Source organism: Microcaecilia unicolor, chromosome 6 (assembly GCF_901765095.1).
Source record: "Microcaecilia unicolor chromosome 6, aMicUni1.1, whole genome shotgun sequence".
Classification (NCBI taxonomy): domain Eukaryota; kingdom Metazoa; phylum Chordata; class Amphibia; order Gymnophiona; family Siphonopidae; genus Microcaecilia; species Microcaecilia unicolor.
In genome coordinates, this window is record NC_044036.1 from 142081437 (window position 1) to 142097767 (window position 16331).

The 16331-nt window shown below is 43.2% G+C and overlaps 1 protein-coding gene across 2 annotated transcripts in view; it reads right to left on the reverse strand.

The window, feature by feature from the left end:
- The window catches only part of IL17RC (interleukin 17 receptor C), an 82266-nt gene extending 74061 nt beyond the window's left edge, over nt 1–8205 (reverse strand). For both annotated transcript variants that reach the window (XM_030206077.1, XM_030206076.1), the window contains exon 1: nt 7491–8205. In XM_030206077.1, coding sequence (XP_030061937.1) covers nt 7491–7598 — 108 coding nt within the window. In that variant the 5' untranslated portion in view covers nt 7599–8205. The remainder of the gene's footprint in view (nt 1–7490) is intronic.
- Nucleotides 8206–16331: the final 8126 nt, after the last annotated feature.

A 16331-nucleotide genomic window follows, 5' to 3' on the forward strand; every position in this document is an offset into this window, starting at 1 on the left:
TTCTAATCCGGCTTTAGTTTTCCAATATTGATATTGCATTGTTTACGCTGCTGCTCTTGCTGTGTGATTCCTGGAAGTTAGTGCTATTATGGTATTGTAGAATTGTTCTTTAGGTCCTAAGGACATTTTTTGTGTTTTATATCACTTTATATTATGTGTGGTACTAGTCTTTGGAATGTGATGTTAGATCACGCCTTTCTCAGCAGTAGCTCAAGGCGAGTTACATTCAGATACAAGTCAATTCTTCCTTCATGGAAGCTTCGTGGCAGCAGGGGGAGCTGATTTCAAAGCAGCACACCCAGGAGCAGGACGACTAGATTTAGGACAGTCAGACTATCTCCAATATAGCTGATTTGTGGAAAAATTTGCTACTATAAATGTGTTGTGGTTTTATCTTTAATGGGAACCTATGCACTTATATCTTTTTTGGCTACTTGGGGATCTCAGTGTTGCCTCTCTGGTTTGATGAGTTACAGAGTAATAGGGGAATTTGAAAGTACTGGATCTTTTCTTAATTAATATTTTTCCTTTATTCTCCTTTGTTATGAGAATTGGAACTACTAATTGTAGTGGTCTTGAACTGAATAATTTCTGGGGGGGGTCGTGATAGCATTGTGCTTATTTCAATCAGTTTTAGCTTCATTTGTCTTTATTTGAAATTTCATAAATAAAATCGTTTCTAAAAATGGAATAATCTTATCAATGGGGTGGAGCTAGGGCGGGGTGGAGCTAGGGCGGGGTGGGGCTAGGGCAGGGGCGGGGCTAGGATGGGGCCCCACCAAATTGGTCTGCACAGGGCCCCGCACTTGCTAAGACCGGCCCTGAAACTTGGTCACTGTTGGAAACAGGGTACTGGGTTAGATGGACTACTGGTCCGACCCAGTATGGTTACCTTTATGTTTTTGCTTTTGGAATTTATGTACAACACTCTAAATCACGAAAACAGCTGCAAATAAAAAGTGACTTGTTACTGGAGAATAATGAGGCAGCATTCTATTTTAGTATGGTGACTTATTTTGGCTTATCGTGTGTTGGGTGTTTTTTTTTTTCTCTCTCCTGGGGCTTTAGCTACTTTTAAGGGATCCTGAAACTGTGCCTATTTGAATTAGTTATTCACTCACGGAATTGTAAGTTATTTGGAGTGGGGTAGGTGTGCGGTATGAGTAGGGGCATGGGCAGGGCATATCAGGTGCCCATCCATCCAACCTGTTGGCCCACCCAAAAACTGCCTTCTGGCTACACCACTGGCGAGGATTTATATCAACTGAAACCAAGTATAAATCACAGCGCAGAAGTTAGATGTGGATCCCCAGTATCCTGTAATATTTATTTATTGGGATTTATTAAACGCCTTGATGAAGAGATTCACCTAAAGCGGTGTACAGTATGTACAGTTTAACATCAAACTTACAATTTTGTTAACAGCATAACAATAGTAAAATGAACAAGACATAGAATGAAAGAGGAAAACTTGAAAGCAGCAAATTGAGACCTAATAATAGGACAACCATGAAACAGGATCAAAAATATATGCATTTAACAGCGCAGAAATTCAAATAACAGAGATAAAATACGATACTACAGTGGGGGAAATAAGTATTTGATCCCTTGCTGATTTTGTAAGTTTGCCCACTGACAAAGACATGAGCAGCCCATAATTGAAGGGTAGGTTATTGGTAACAGTGAGAGATAGCACATCACAAATTAAATCCGGAAAATCACATTGTGGAAAGTATATGAATTTATTTGCATTCTGCAGAGGGAAATAAGTATTTGATCCCCCACCAACCAGTAAGAGATCTGGCCCCTACAGACCAGGTAGATGCTCCAAATCAACTCGTTACCTGCATGACAGACAGCTGTCGGCAATGGTCACCTGTATGAAAGACACCTGTCCACAGACTCAGTGAATCAGTCAGACTCTAACCTCTACAAAATGGCCAAGAGCAAGGAGCTGTCTAAGGATGTCAGGGACAAGATCATACACCTGCACAAGGCTGGAATGGGCTACAAAACCATCAGTAAGACGCTGGGCGAGAAGGAGACAACTGTTGGTGCCATAGTAAGAAAATGGAAGAAGTACAAAATGACTGTCAATCGACAAAGATCTGGGGCTCCACGCAAAATCTCACCTCGTGGGGTATCCTTGATCATGAGGAAGGTTAGAAATCAGCCTACAACTACAAGGAGGGAACTTGTCAATGATCTCAAGGCAGCTGGGACCACTGTCACCACGAAAACCATTGGTAACACATTACGACATAACGGATTGCAATCCTGCAGTGCCTGCAAGGTCCCCCTGCTCCGGAAGGCACATGTGACGGCCCGTCTGAAGTTTGCCAGTGAACACCTGGATGATGCCGAGAGTGATTGGGAGAAGGTGCTGTGGTCAGATGAGACAAAAATTGAGCTCTTTGGCATGAACTCAACTCGCCGTGTTTGGAGGAAGAGAAATGCTGCCTATGACCCAAAGAACACCGTCCCCACTGTCAAGCATGGAGGTGGAAATGTTATGTTTTGGGGGTGTTTCTCTGCTAAGGGCACAGGACTACTTCACCGCATCAATGGGAGAATGGATGGGGCCATGTACCGTACAATTCTGAGTGACAACCTCCTTCCCTCCGCCAGGGCCTTAAAAATGGGTCGTGGCTGGGTCTTCCAGCACGACAATGACCCAAAACATACAGCCAAGGCAACAAAGGAGTGGCTCAGGAAGAAGCACATTAGGGTCATGGAGTGGCCTAGCCAGTCACCAGACCTTAATCCCATTGAAAACTTATGGAGGGAGCTGAAGCTGCGAGTTGCCAAGCGACAGCCCAGAACTCTTAATGATTTAGAGATGATCTGCAAAGAGGAGTGGACCAAAATTCCTCCTGACATGTGTGCAAACCTCATCATCAACTACAGAAGACGTCTGACCGCTGTGCTTGCCAACAAGGGTTTTGCCACCAAGTATTAGGTCTTGTTTGCCAGAGGGATTAAATACTTATTTCCCTCTGCAGAATGCAAATAAATTCATATACTTTCCACAATGTGATTTTCCGGATTTAATTTGTGATGTGCTATCTCTCACTGTTACCAATAACCTACCCTTCAATTATGGGCTGCTCATGTCTTTGTCAGTGGGCAAACTTACAAAATCAGCAAGGGATCAAATACTTATTTCCCCCACTGTATGTACATCTTTAGTGAATGCCTCTCCCATGGCCACACCCCCTTCTGAGATGTACACTATAAATTTGCGTGCAGATCTTTATAGAATGGCGCCTCATAAGATCCACACGCAAATCCTAATGGGAGCCAATTAACTACAGTAATTGGTTGTTGGCACATAATTATTGCTAGTTAATGGCTTGTTACACAATTAAGTTGTAACATAGTAACATAGTAGATGATGGTAGAAAAAGACCTGCACGGTCCATCTAGTCTACCCAACAATTTAAACTCATACGTGCTACTTTATGTGTATATCTGACCTTGATTTGTTTCTGCCATTTTCAGGGCACAGACCGTAGAAGTCTGCCCAGAACAAGGCCCACTTCTCAACCACCAGCCCTGCCTCCCCCCACCGGCTCTGCCATCCAATCTCGGCTAAGTTTCTGAGGATCCCTTCCTTCCAAACAGGATTCCTTTATGTTTATCCCACGCATTTTTGAATTCCGTCACCGTTTTCATCTCCACCACCTCCTGCGGGAGGGCATTCCAAGCATCCACCACTCTCTCCGTGAAAAAATACTTCCTGACATTTTTCTTGAGTCTGCCCCCCTTCAATCTCATTTCATGTCCTCTCGTTTTACCGCCTTTCCATCTCTGGAAAAGGTTCGTTTGCGGATTAATACCTTTCAAATATTTGAACGTCTGTATCATATCACCCCTGTTTCTCCTTTCCTCCAGGGTATACATGTTCAGGTCAGCAAGTCTCTCCTCGTACGTCTTGCAATGCAAATCCCATACCATTTTCGTAGCTGTTCTTTGCACCGCTTCAATTCTTTTTACATCCTTAGCAAGATACGGCCTCCAAAACTGAACACAATACTCCAGGTGGGGCCTCACCAATGACTTGTATAGGGGCATCAACACCTCTTTTCTTCTGCTGGTCACACCTCTCTCTATACAGCCTAGCAACCTTCTAGCTACGGCCACTGCCTTGTTTCGTCGCCTTCAGATCCTCAGCTACTATCACCCCAAGATCCCTCTCCCCGTCTGTACATATCAGACTCTCCCCACTTAACACATACGTCTCCCATGGATTTCTACACCCTAAGTGCATCACTTTGCATTTCTTTGCATTGAATTTTAATTGCCAAACCTTAGACCATTCTTCTAGCTTCCGTAGGTCCTTTTTCATGTTTTCCACTCCCTCCCGGGTGTCCACTCTGTTACAAATCTTAGTATCATCCACAAAAGTTGTGCACGCAACTTGGACGTACTCAATTTTGGATGCAATATATATAGACTCCAGGAGTTGAAGTTTTTAAGAGGGTCCAACTTTTAACCAGTCAATATTCAGCCACTATAGCCACCATTTCTTTTTAGTAACACCGACTACAACGATCAAAAAAATATACGAACCTTCTGTGTCGCTATCCAGATACCTCCCTCATTCTACAATTTTAGTGCCTAAATATAAGAGCCATTTGCATGCTAAAGATACAGAATATTACATGGGTAAGTGTACATTTATGCACAAAAGTGTTGTGTGAGTGCTCAGCGCTAAACTATAAAGAGAACCTGCAACTTGCTCAGCTCCACTGTTCCAAGCTGAGCGGGAGTCCTCCACCTTCAGTCCTGCCAGTGGGTGGCGCTGTTTCACTATCACATTTTCAATAGTAGGGGAATGGGCAACCTTTGCAGGACTCCAGGGAACCTGCCTGTCTCTAGCAATTGAAAACATGCTCTATCTGAACAAACAGGGAGGCATGGGTTCTCTCCCTCTCTGTCTCAAAGATCCGGTATATTTACTTATTTACATTTATTATACTATTTTACTGATCAAGTAATCATTCAAAATGGTTTACAGAGCACATAAAACAATAAAAGTCTAGAACAGAGAAATAAGAACAGTCATAATAAAAACAATACAAATAACAAAATGATCAAATAACCTAAACTTTCTGCATAATAGCCAAAGCTTACATTTAATTATCTTAAAAAAAAAAAATCAGTTACTTAAAGCACCTGGGCCTGATGGTTTCACTGCAGAGTTCTATAAAATCGTTCTGGACTTAATTTGCTTACCTTTGGTTAGTGTGTTCCATCAAGTTACTGAGTGAGATGAATATATCCTTTATTATGGTACATCATAAGGTAGGCAAATAGCCTCTCCTCCTCTAATCATATAGACCTAATCTCTTCTACATTACATTTTGATGTAATAAAAAGACTTTAGGGAAAAAAGGTGTATACAGGAAGCAGTAATTCTGAATATCTACCTAATAAAACTGGCTCTAGCCAGATAGGAGGCAATGTTCTTCTGTTGGTTAAGAATTGGTTATTGGATAGAAAACGGTGGGTAGGGTTAAATGACCACTTCTCTCAATGGAGGAGGGTGAATAGTGGAGTGCCGCAGGGATCCGTACTGGGACCGGTGCTATTTAACATATTTATAAATGATCTGGAAATCGGAACAATGAGTGAGGTGATTAAATTTGAAGCTGACACAAAACTATGCAGACTGTGAAAAATTGCAGGAAGACCTTAGTAAACTGGAAGACTGGGCATCTAAATGGCAGATGAAATTTAATGTGGATAAATGATACACATTGGGAAGAATAATCTGAATCATAGTTACCTGATGCTAGGGTCCACCTTGAGGGTCAGCACCCAAGAAAAAGATTTAGATGTCATTGTAGACAATACGTTGAAATCTGTTCAGTGTGCGGGGGTCAAAAACGCAAACAGGATGCTAGGAACTTTTAGGAAAGGGATGGTAAATAAGATCAAGAATACTATAATGCCTCTGAATCGCTCCATGGTGCAACCTCACCTTGAGTATTTGTTCAGTTCTGGTCACCGTATCTCAAAAAAGATATAGCGGAATTAGAAAAGGTTCAAAGAAGATTGACCAAAATGATAAAGGGGATGGAACTCCTCTCATATGAGGAAAGGCTAAAGAGGTTAGGGCTCTTCCGCTTGGAAAAGAGATGGCTGAGAAGGGGCTACGATTGAGGTCTACAAAATCCTGAGTGATGTAGAATGAGTAGAAGTGAATCCATTTTTTTACTCTTTCAAAAAGTACAAAGACTAAGGGACACTCAATGAAGTTACATGGAAATACTTTTAAAACAAATAGGCGAACATATTTTGTCACTCAACGAATAGTTAAGCTCTGAAACTGGCTATAGTAACAGCGTTAGCATATCTGGGTTTTAAAAATGTTTGGACAACTTCCTGAAGGAAGCATCCATAGTCTGCTATTGAGACAGACATGGGGAAGCCATTGTTTGCCCTGGGATTGGTAGCATAGAATGTTGCTACTCTCTTTGGGATTCTGGTATGTTGCTACTATCTGGGTTTCCTCTGGGTACTTGTGACCTGGATTGGCTACTGTTGGAAATAGGATACTGGGCTAGATAGACCATTGGTCTGACCCAGTATGGCTATTCTTACCTGGAGAGGTTTACAATATTTTATTCTTTTGTATAGGGTTGCCTTTCTTTTTAGTTTCTCTCCTGGATCAGTATTACAGTTAGGATTTTTTACCCCAGGGAAAATACTATAAACTTATTATTGCAGGTTGTCCTCAGTCCAGAGTACAGTACTGTGAATTATATGGTAACCGGGTGAGATTTAATTATTGGGTGGCTAATCTGTTCTTCCACACTGGTTGCTTGGTAAAATTAATAAAATATGTTTGCCATATGCTCTAATCTTGCCCCGAGGTGTAGAAAAACCAACTGGCAGGCCTGCTGTTCTGTTTGATATCAGATAGGGGAGTTGGCAGGTTCAGGTTAACCATTACCGTTCCCTGAGTAAAGGTGAAGAGTTTTGCAAAGCATGTGGTGAGCAGGGCTTTCATCTTCAGTGGATATTAAAAGTGGAAATAAATCTGATTAAGGGGACCTAGTACCAAGCTGTGCTAAGCAGCTAGTGTGGGGGGGGGGGGGGGGATTATTCCCAGTGGTAATACCACAAGACAACCGTTAGGTGTCCTCGGTGCAGGGGAAGCGCTTCTGCCTTGAGCCGCTAGATGACCAAAGATACCTCTATGTTATTTCCTAGGGGAAGCTCTGGGGGAGAAGTGCTTGGGGACGACGACAGAGTTTTGTAAATTGGGGAGGGGTATCAGATGGTGGGGGGGTTGTGATTTTGTGGGGAATTGGAGGAAGACGGTGAGGGAGGGAGGAGGGGCAGCACTGCCATGCCAGTGTTTTATTTATGTATTTACTTTTTAGTGAATTAGTGTCGTGTAATGTGGAGCCCCTGAAGCGGTAAATATTGTACTTTAAGCGCTTGTACGTTAGTAATTAAGGAAAAGTTTTAATACTCACCGCCGAGCAGCTGATTTCATATTCATGTCCTCCAACTTTTTTCAAAGTACAAAATTCACAGGTGAGAAAGAAAGTGAGCAGCACTTTCAATATTCCCAAAGTCTGCATGGTGAAAGTGCCCAAAAGAGGCGCCCCCCCCCCCCCTCCTCCGGGTTATTTAGCTGATTTAAGACAGATAATCCGCTATTCCCTTGTTTTGCTTTCGGCTGCCAGGTTTCTAAACCAGAAGAGGGTAGGGTAAACCTTTAATTCAGCCAGCAGTCGGCATTTTCTGGTCTCTCCTTCAGGTAACTTTTTCTTCCTTTTACACCCAACAGTTTGAAGTGGCCCCGAGTTTTATCCGGCAGAGCTTGGACTAAAGAAAATACAAGAAGGCAAAAGGAAGATCAGAGAAGGCGGAGTGAACTGCACTGTCCAGTTTCCCCGGAGACACTTGGTCACTGGGAACACTGGAGCCTTCATCTCATTCACTTATATCCGGACATCTGTTTCTTCACAGGTCTCCCCATTCATCCAAAAAGGATCCTCGCAGTCTTTCCTTACTGTTTTAATAGTATTTTAACATTTCTAGCTCTGCCTCTACAATTCTTCTTCCTGATCCTGATTAAAACCCATCTTTCCAAGTTTCTGCCTGTGACTCAGCAGACGCTGGACGTGTAAGTTTCTGTTCGAAAGGATTTAAGTTGCTCCTCAGATCTCCCAGCCGCTCCCTCCCACAGGCTTTCTGAAGGAGGCTGAAGTCTTCGCCCGGGTCCTAGTGCCAAGGGTTCAATTAACTCAGCGGCCAACTTTTACAATAAGAATTACGTCAGATCTACGGGAAATTTTACACACTGGATGGGGGAGGGAAGCGTGAGAGAGCGGTAGAGATTTCAGCAAAATACTCTCCAGAGCTTTGTGACGCTGTGCAAAGCATGAAGCAGCCGCTTAGTTCATCTCTTATTGAGTTTCAGTGGAGAAGGAGGAAAGGAAATTGGACTAGGGGGCATGCGATGAATCTACAAAGTAGTAAATTTAAAACGAATCGGAAGTAGAGGAGTGTGGTAGCCGTGTTAGTCCACTCTTAAGGTTATCAATAGAAATCAAACAAAATAAAACATGGAAAAGAAAATAAGATGATACCTTTTTTATTGGACATAACTTAATACATTTCTTGATTAGCTTTCGAAGGTTGCCCTTCTTCGTCAGATCGGAAATAAGCAAATGTGCTAGCTGACAGTGTATATAAGTGAAAACATTCAAGCATTACTATGACAGTCTGACAGGGTGGGAGGATGGGGGTGGGTAGGAAGTATGCATGGGGACATCAAAGCATATCATTGATATTCTAACAGGGTGGGTGTGGATAGGTGAGGGGAGGGGAGGGTGATCAACAGAGACATACAGCTTTATGGTTTATAATGGGCTAGGAACCCCAGATCCTTGTTAAGTCCTTTCTGTTGGGTGTTAAAATATTCAATCATTCTGACTTCAAAGGTCTTACGTTCTTGTATGGTTTTAAAGTTACCTTTGAGGATTCTCACTGTGAAGTCACTGGTACAGTGTCCTGGTCCTGTAAAATGTTGACCAACAGGCGTGGGAACCCTGCTGGCACCAGTATTGTTCATATGATGTCTATGTAAATTGAATCTTGTCTTAAGCATCTGGCCTGTTTCTCCAATATAGCATCCTTCATTACATTTTTTACACTGAATGATATATACCACATTGGAAGATGAGCAAGTGAAAGATCCCTTTATGTTGAATATCTTTCCTTTGTGGATGACTTTGGGGTCCTGTGAAATATTTTGGCATAGTTTGCAACTGGATAAATTACAGGGAAGTGTGCCCTTCTGTTCCTTTTCAGTCTGTGATGAAAGTTTACTTCTGATTAGCTTGTGTTTTAAATTGGGTGGCTGTCGGAAGGCCAGTACTGGTGGGGATGGGAATATCTCTTTCAGTAATTCATCCTCCTGGAGTATAGGTTGTAGATCTCTTATGATTTTCCTCAGTTTTTCCAGCTCTGGATTGTATGTCACTACAAGCGGGATTCTGTCTGTTAAGTAGTAGTAGTAGTCGTAGTTCTGCGCACAGATCTAATCAGAAAAAAATTGTATCTGCTATGTAGTGGAATGTTATATCAGCATTGCAAAAATGTTATGTGTAAAAAAATTTTGCAAGGCTGATATTTATCCACAGAATAACATTCTAGCACATGTAGTCTGACACTTTCATTTTGCTCGGGCGTAGGATCAGCTACCCTTAACCCAGAAACTTGTGAGCATGAGTCCAGTAGATTTACCCTGATTAGCACACAGGTTCTGCATGCTTCAAATTTTCAGATGATTAGTTCATTGCATTGGCAAGCAAAACTTTCTCATTCTGTTTGCATTAGAAGCTCAAGCGGTGCACTCACAGTCACCTCTGTTGGGCAGGGCTCTTACATTACTAGCCTTATTGCTATGAGGACATGGTTTGTTATTTTCTTTGAGGAAATGGATATCATTATTCTTTTGGGAAAACTGACCTTACTAGTGTCACATAGAAAGGTGAATTGGAGAGCAGGGACTAAGCCCCAGGAGAAGCTCCCATGGGGCAGCCACACCAAGTTCCAGCAGACAAACAGTAAACCTATAATTGCATTTGATTGTTTACTTCCCTTTTAGTTGTGAAGCTGATGGGGCATTAACAGAAACTAATCCACAGTTCCACTGGATTTCAGGGTAGCTCTCATGTACCTGTGATTTTCTTTAACCAAAATACGTGATAGGAGGAAAACCTGCAAGGCACAGTCCTGGCTGAATAGATTTTAAATAGTAGCTCCCTATTTCTCTAAATGGCACTATTTTATTTATTAGTATTTATTTACCGCCTTTTTGAAGGAATTCACTCAGGGCCGTGTACAGTAAGAATAGATCAAACATGAGCAGGAGGCAATTAGAGCAGTAAAAATATTCAAGTAACAATACAAAGTATTTATTTATTTAGATTTTGCTCACACCTCTTTCAGTAGTAGTTCAAGGAGTTACATTCAGGTACAGTAGATATTTCTCTGTCTCAGGAGGCCTCGCAATCTAAGTTTGTACCAGAGGCAATGGAGGGTTAAGTGACTTGCCCAAGATCACAAGGAGCAGTGGTGGATTTGAACTGGCCACGTCTGGATTGCAAGACCAGTGCTCTAACCACTAGGCCACTCCTATGGCATGGTGTACTACTTGCAATGACTACACAATACGCAATAGAACATTATAATTGGTAGTGAAGGGTAAGGCAAAGTTGTAACATATAGATGAGTAAGAAAGTAGGAAGAATTAGAAAGTAAGGTGATTGATTCGAAGAAAGTTGCACGTGAGGTCAGAGAGATGGTTAAATATTAGCTAGGGTAGGAGTGGATAAACATGTCCCGCTGCAGTATGTGCAGCCTGAGTCAATCCTTGTGTGTGAGTGAGACTAACAAGTTAGTTACTTCTTCCATTAAAGGCTTGGTTGAAGAGCCAAGCTTTCACCTGCTTCCTGAAGTAGAGGTAGTCTTGTGTTAAGCAGAGTGTGGGGGCTACTCCGGAGAAGGCTCGCTTGCGGGTATCACATTGTGTAATGTCTTTTGGAGAGGGTGTTGGTTAGTGAAAGTCCTTGGGAGGATCTTAGTGTCCTTGGCGGTGTGTGGAGGATCATCCTATTCTTCAGATACTCAGGGCCATTTCCTTTTATCAGACATAGATCTATAAATTGCACACACAAATTTGGGTGCGTGATCAATTTGCAAGTACAATTGAATTGAACGAGCCAATTAGTGCCAATAATTGGGTGCTACAATTATCAGTGCTAATTGGCATGAATTAAAAATTACATGCAGCTCCAAAAAGGGGGCACAGCTATGGGAGGCTCAAGGGCATTACAAGTTATACATGCTGTTATAGAAGAAAAGGAATCCACACTGAATTTATGCTAAGGTTTTGTCGCACCTAAATGTAGTCATGGCTCCCAGCACTAAGTGCTATTCTAGAAACAGCGCCTAACTTTAAGCACCATTTATAGAATAATGATTTTTCAATGCCATTTATATAATTCAGTCCTAAATGTGTGATTTCCAAATGCTGTTTAAGATATTCGGGCCCATAAATATTGAACTTCATAGACAAACGTCATCCTACCACACAACCACCTAAGGATGGAAACTGGCTCCATCTCAGCTGAAGAGAACAGTCTCAGGTACGACACACGGGATGGGAATGCACAGAATTTTAACGAAGATGAATCATGATGGTACAGGGCCAAGTTGGCTGTGAGAACGGTTGTCAGTTCGGACCTGCTGTGTTGGGATGGAGTCAGCACTCGGCTACTTAAGATACAATATTCAGAACTTTCCGGCCAGGTTTAGCGCATAAAGGTGACCGCAGAAATCAGAGTCCTATTTTTATGCGCTAGACCATGACCGGGTTAAGTTCTGAGTGTTGACGTAATCAGTTATGTGCTAGGTGGTTCAAAAATACTGGATATGCAATGCTGAAGCCTGGACAGGGAGCGGCCTTGAATATCCGGGAATTAATCATATGAACAGCAGGCAGCAAAACGCTCACTGCTGCTGGCTGAATATTGACTCAGGAGGCCAATGGTGTAACCAGGTGTCTCCATTAGGACATGTGGTGGCAGCCTGTCCTACAGCTTTCTTTGTAGAGCAGTCGTGCAGCCCGGTATTGGCACGCTTTAAATTTATGGGGCCATCAGTTACCAAGGAAACAACAGGGCCGTCTATCAACAAAATCCAAGATGGTGACAAGAAGAGCAAAACAGACGAAAAAAAGGTCCAGAGTAAGTTTATTAATAGTTAATAAACCAACAATGCCCGACAAGGGCCATGCTTTGCCCACTCATGGGCTGTGTCAGGGGCTGAGAAATGTGCCCTCTGCTTCTAGCAAAAATCCCTTTGAGCCAGCACAGCAACCTGCTGAGCCTCTCTCTCACATCTGGTTTCCAGCTACCCAGCCCCCAAGGTTCCTGTGCTGGGTCAAAGGGATTTTTGCTAGAAGCAGAGGGCACATTTCTCAGCCCCTGACGCAGCCCACGAGTGAGTGAAACATGGCCCGTGTCAGGCATTGTTGGTTTATTAACCATTAATAAACTTACCCTGAACCTTTTTTTTCATCTGTTCTGCTCGTCTTGTTGCCACTGCAGTTACACCAGCCAAAGACCTGGTGAAAATGTGGGAGCCTAAAGTGACAAGAACACAAGTAGCTTCCAGTAATCTGCAAGTTTCTCTGCCCACCTCCTTGTATTTACACTCTATAAAAGTCACCCAAAATTGTGCATGTGATTTAATTGGATAACAAGCTAATTAGTACCAATAATCGGCTTTTAAGCAAGTAAATTTAGGTGAGTGATGTGGAAATGGGAGAGGCATGGGAAGAACAGTGGCATTCCTAAATTAAATAATGTAACATGTAACAAGATCATCCCGCAAATTTCTCAACCTGCACTACCCCACCTGCAAAGGACTTAAATACAAGCTGATGCACGCCACTACCTTCTCTTACAAGAGCATGCAGATATGGAATGCATTACCTATAGACCAGAAAGCAATCAAAGAAACATCTATCTTTCGAAAATCTCTGAAAACATTCTTCTTCAACAATGCCTACAATGAGAACCTATAACCTCACTAAGTCCACTCAACTATGAACACACACCTTCCATAACTACTCTAACAACTCTCTTCCTTCTTCCCTCTCCCCTTCCTTAATCGCTACACATTACTAACTGTATCTGATATCCTGCTATGACAATGTTATCAAATCTTTATAAGCCACATTGAGCCTGCAAATAGGTGGGGGAATGTGGGATACAAATGCAATAAAATAAAAATAAATAATGTCGCACAAGGGGCCTATGCGCATCCAGCCCGCACCAAGTCAGCATTACCACCCGGCTACCACAGTATATGCGGTAGGAAAGATTTTTTTTTAGTTTCTATCACAAGGCAATTACCCAGTTGTAAACGGCAGTTGGCGCATGCTGCAGGCCTACCATCTGGGTAACGAATAACAGTACCTTACCACTAAGTCAGGTCTCAGGCCGAAAATGGGCACGCGCTGCTTTTTATTTTGCCGCATGTCCATTTTCGGCCCTTTTTCCAAGATGCACTCCCAAAAGCCACGCTCACACTGCTGCCGGACACTTTTTGCCGCAGTTTAGTAAAAGGGCACCCTTAGGCTTCAGTTGGTGCAAATAGCCGCAGGTGCGATTCCCAGGCATAAGCGCTATTCTATAAACCGCACCTGTTAAGCGCCAGGGGCATAGCTACATAGGGCCATGGGGGCCTGGGCCCCCTGCCGATGACCCTCTCAACCCCCCTCCCGCCACCAACCCACTGTCGCCGTCTGCTACCTTTGCTGGCGGGGGACCCCAACCCCCGCCAGCCGAGGTCCTCTTCTTCCTTCATTCTGTTTCAGAGTCTGACGTCCTGCAGGTTGTACGTGCAGGACGTCAGACTCACAGAAAAAGAACTAAGTCTTGCGCTGGAAGAAGAGGGCCTCGCTGGCTGATCTGCAAGGCTTTGTTCTGTTTCTGTGAGTCTGATGTCCTGCACATACAACGTGCAGGATGTCACACTCAGAAACAGAACGAAGGAAGAAGACGACCTCGGCTGGCAGGGGTTGGGGTCCTCCGCCAGCAAAGGTAGGCGACGGCAGGGGAGGGTTGGCAGGAGGGGGGTCGAGAGGGTCGGCGGCCGGGGGGGGGGGTCAAAGTTTGTGGTGCTGGTGGGGGGGGGTCGGCAATGGCGGGGGGTCAGCGGTGCCGAGGGGGGGCTAAAATGTGCCCCCTCACCTTGGGCTCTGGACCCCCCTCCCGACAGTCTGGCTAAGCCCCTGTTAAGCGCAATAGTGCTTTTTTTCAATGCTGAATTTTTGGGTACCATATATAGAATCTAACCCTATGTCACTTACACACACCATTGCACACTACCACTCACACCCCTGCTAGCACTTTCATGCATAAAACTGTACATGTATGTGCATAAGCGCTAGCATTCTGTAAATCAACATGCGCAAGGAGTGCGTACATGCAGGCCTCTAGTTAAGCCTCAGCAATAGGAACCAGCAGTAGGCTGTGGCGGAGACCTTAAGGGCATATAGTTTACTGCAATGGAAGCAAAAGGGATCAGATAAGGGACAATGTGGTAATCCTCTCATGTAACAGCAACAGTTGCCTTCTTTATATATTTAGGACTTGATAATTCAGCTGGCAATGGTCAGTGTTTTGCTGGCCAATCCCCAAATATTCAATGCAGGGCCATGTCCGATCTCTGGGACTGATGAATATCCAGGTGTACATAACCAGACAAAACTTTGCCGTTTATACAATGAAGGGGTAATGTTCTGGAAAGTAGGAATACCTGTTGCCAGGGCTTTTTTTTTTAGGGGGTACTAAGTACCAGCACCTTCTGCATTGTCTGAAAAACATTGACCCACGGTCCCCAAGTTTTAATGAAAGAGCTCAGGCCTTGTCATAGATTCCATGACTGGTTGCAGGGGGCCTGGCTGTTGTGGGGTGGGTCCCTCAGTGATCACCCCACTCCTGAAGGGTGGTGGCCTGGCATTTGAGTACTGGCACCTTTTTCAATACAAAAAAATGCACTGCCCATCGCCAATATCATTGACTTTCTGGGTTTTTGTATCACCTTTCTGAACTGCTCTATCCTAAGATACTTTAATCTCCTTATAGATTGCAGTGTTCACCTTCTAGTAGTCAAGGACAGAGAGCAAAGAATCAACAAATCATTCATAACAGAACCATCTTAAATCTCTATTGTTTCGCTGCCTTTCTTGTAAGGCATTTCTTTAAAACACAATAGCAACAGTTACATAAGCAACTCATCCTTCATGAAAATGGTTGAAAATTCAAAATAATGACAAGACCAGAAAGATTTACTGAAGGGGACATTCTAAGCATCTGAAAAAGCAGCTTTTCCCCATTTTTAACACATTATCTAATACATTAAAATAATGACGATGTATTTTCCAGAAGATTCAAAATGCATATTGAGCTGTTGCTGTGCACGGTATAGTCAATCATTATTCTTTAAAATTGTGCACACAGAACTTCAGCTCAAAAAAGCTGGGGAATGATTTTTGCACTTCTACTAAAGTCTGAGAGGAAGTGACCCATACAGTGCAGCAGATACAACCTTCTCCCTCCCCCTCCAAAAAAAAAAATTAAAATGCATGAGGAAGTAACTTGGACTACTTGGCATTTACAGCTCTTACCATCATACCAGGCAGATCAAATGGGTCACATTAGTTTCTATCTTCCATTATTTACTATGAGGCCAATATTAGGCCCATGGCTGTCGGTATTTTTAAAACTCTGGTTACCACAGATTTAAAAAAAAATACAAAAAAAACACCAGATCTTCAGAACAGATATATACAGACCACTGAGCAGAAAGCTGGCTGGATAACCCAAGGCTCCTCCCTCTCCACCCAAGGACTGCCTCAGCACTGTCCAGATAGCATGGAGGCATCGGAGGGAATATTCACCAGCACAAGCCAGTTACTGCAGTTAAATAGTCCGTCAGTACTTATCCTAGTAGCAGCCCCTGCTAACCACATCAGTCTCTTTGAATTTCACCTAAATAAGTCTCTCCAGAAACTGCAGTTGCCTTCAGCTTACAGGTAATGGTCAAGTGAACGGTTTTCCAGAGAAAGCTTCTGGGTTTCTGAAACAGAAGTTTCTTCAGCCATCATAAAGGAGAGCTCTTCCAGTCAGACACAAGAAATAATTCCAACTCCATCACTCATGCTCAGCCCACATTGTTTTGAAGGTAGGGTCAATCCCGCATCTTTCCTTCAACGCGTCAGGAACAGA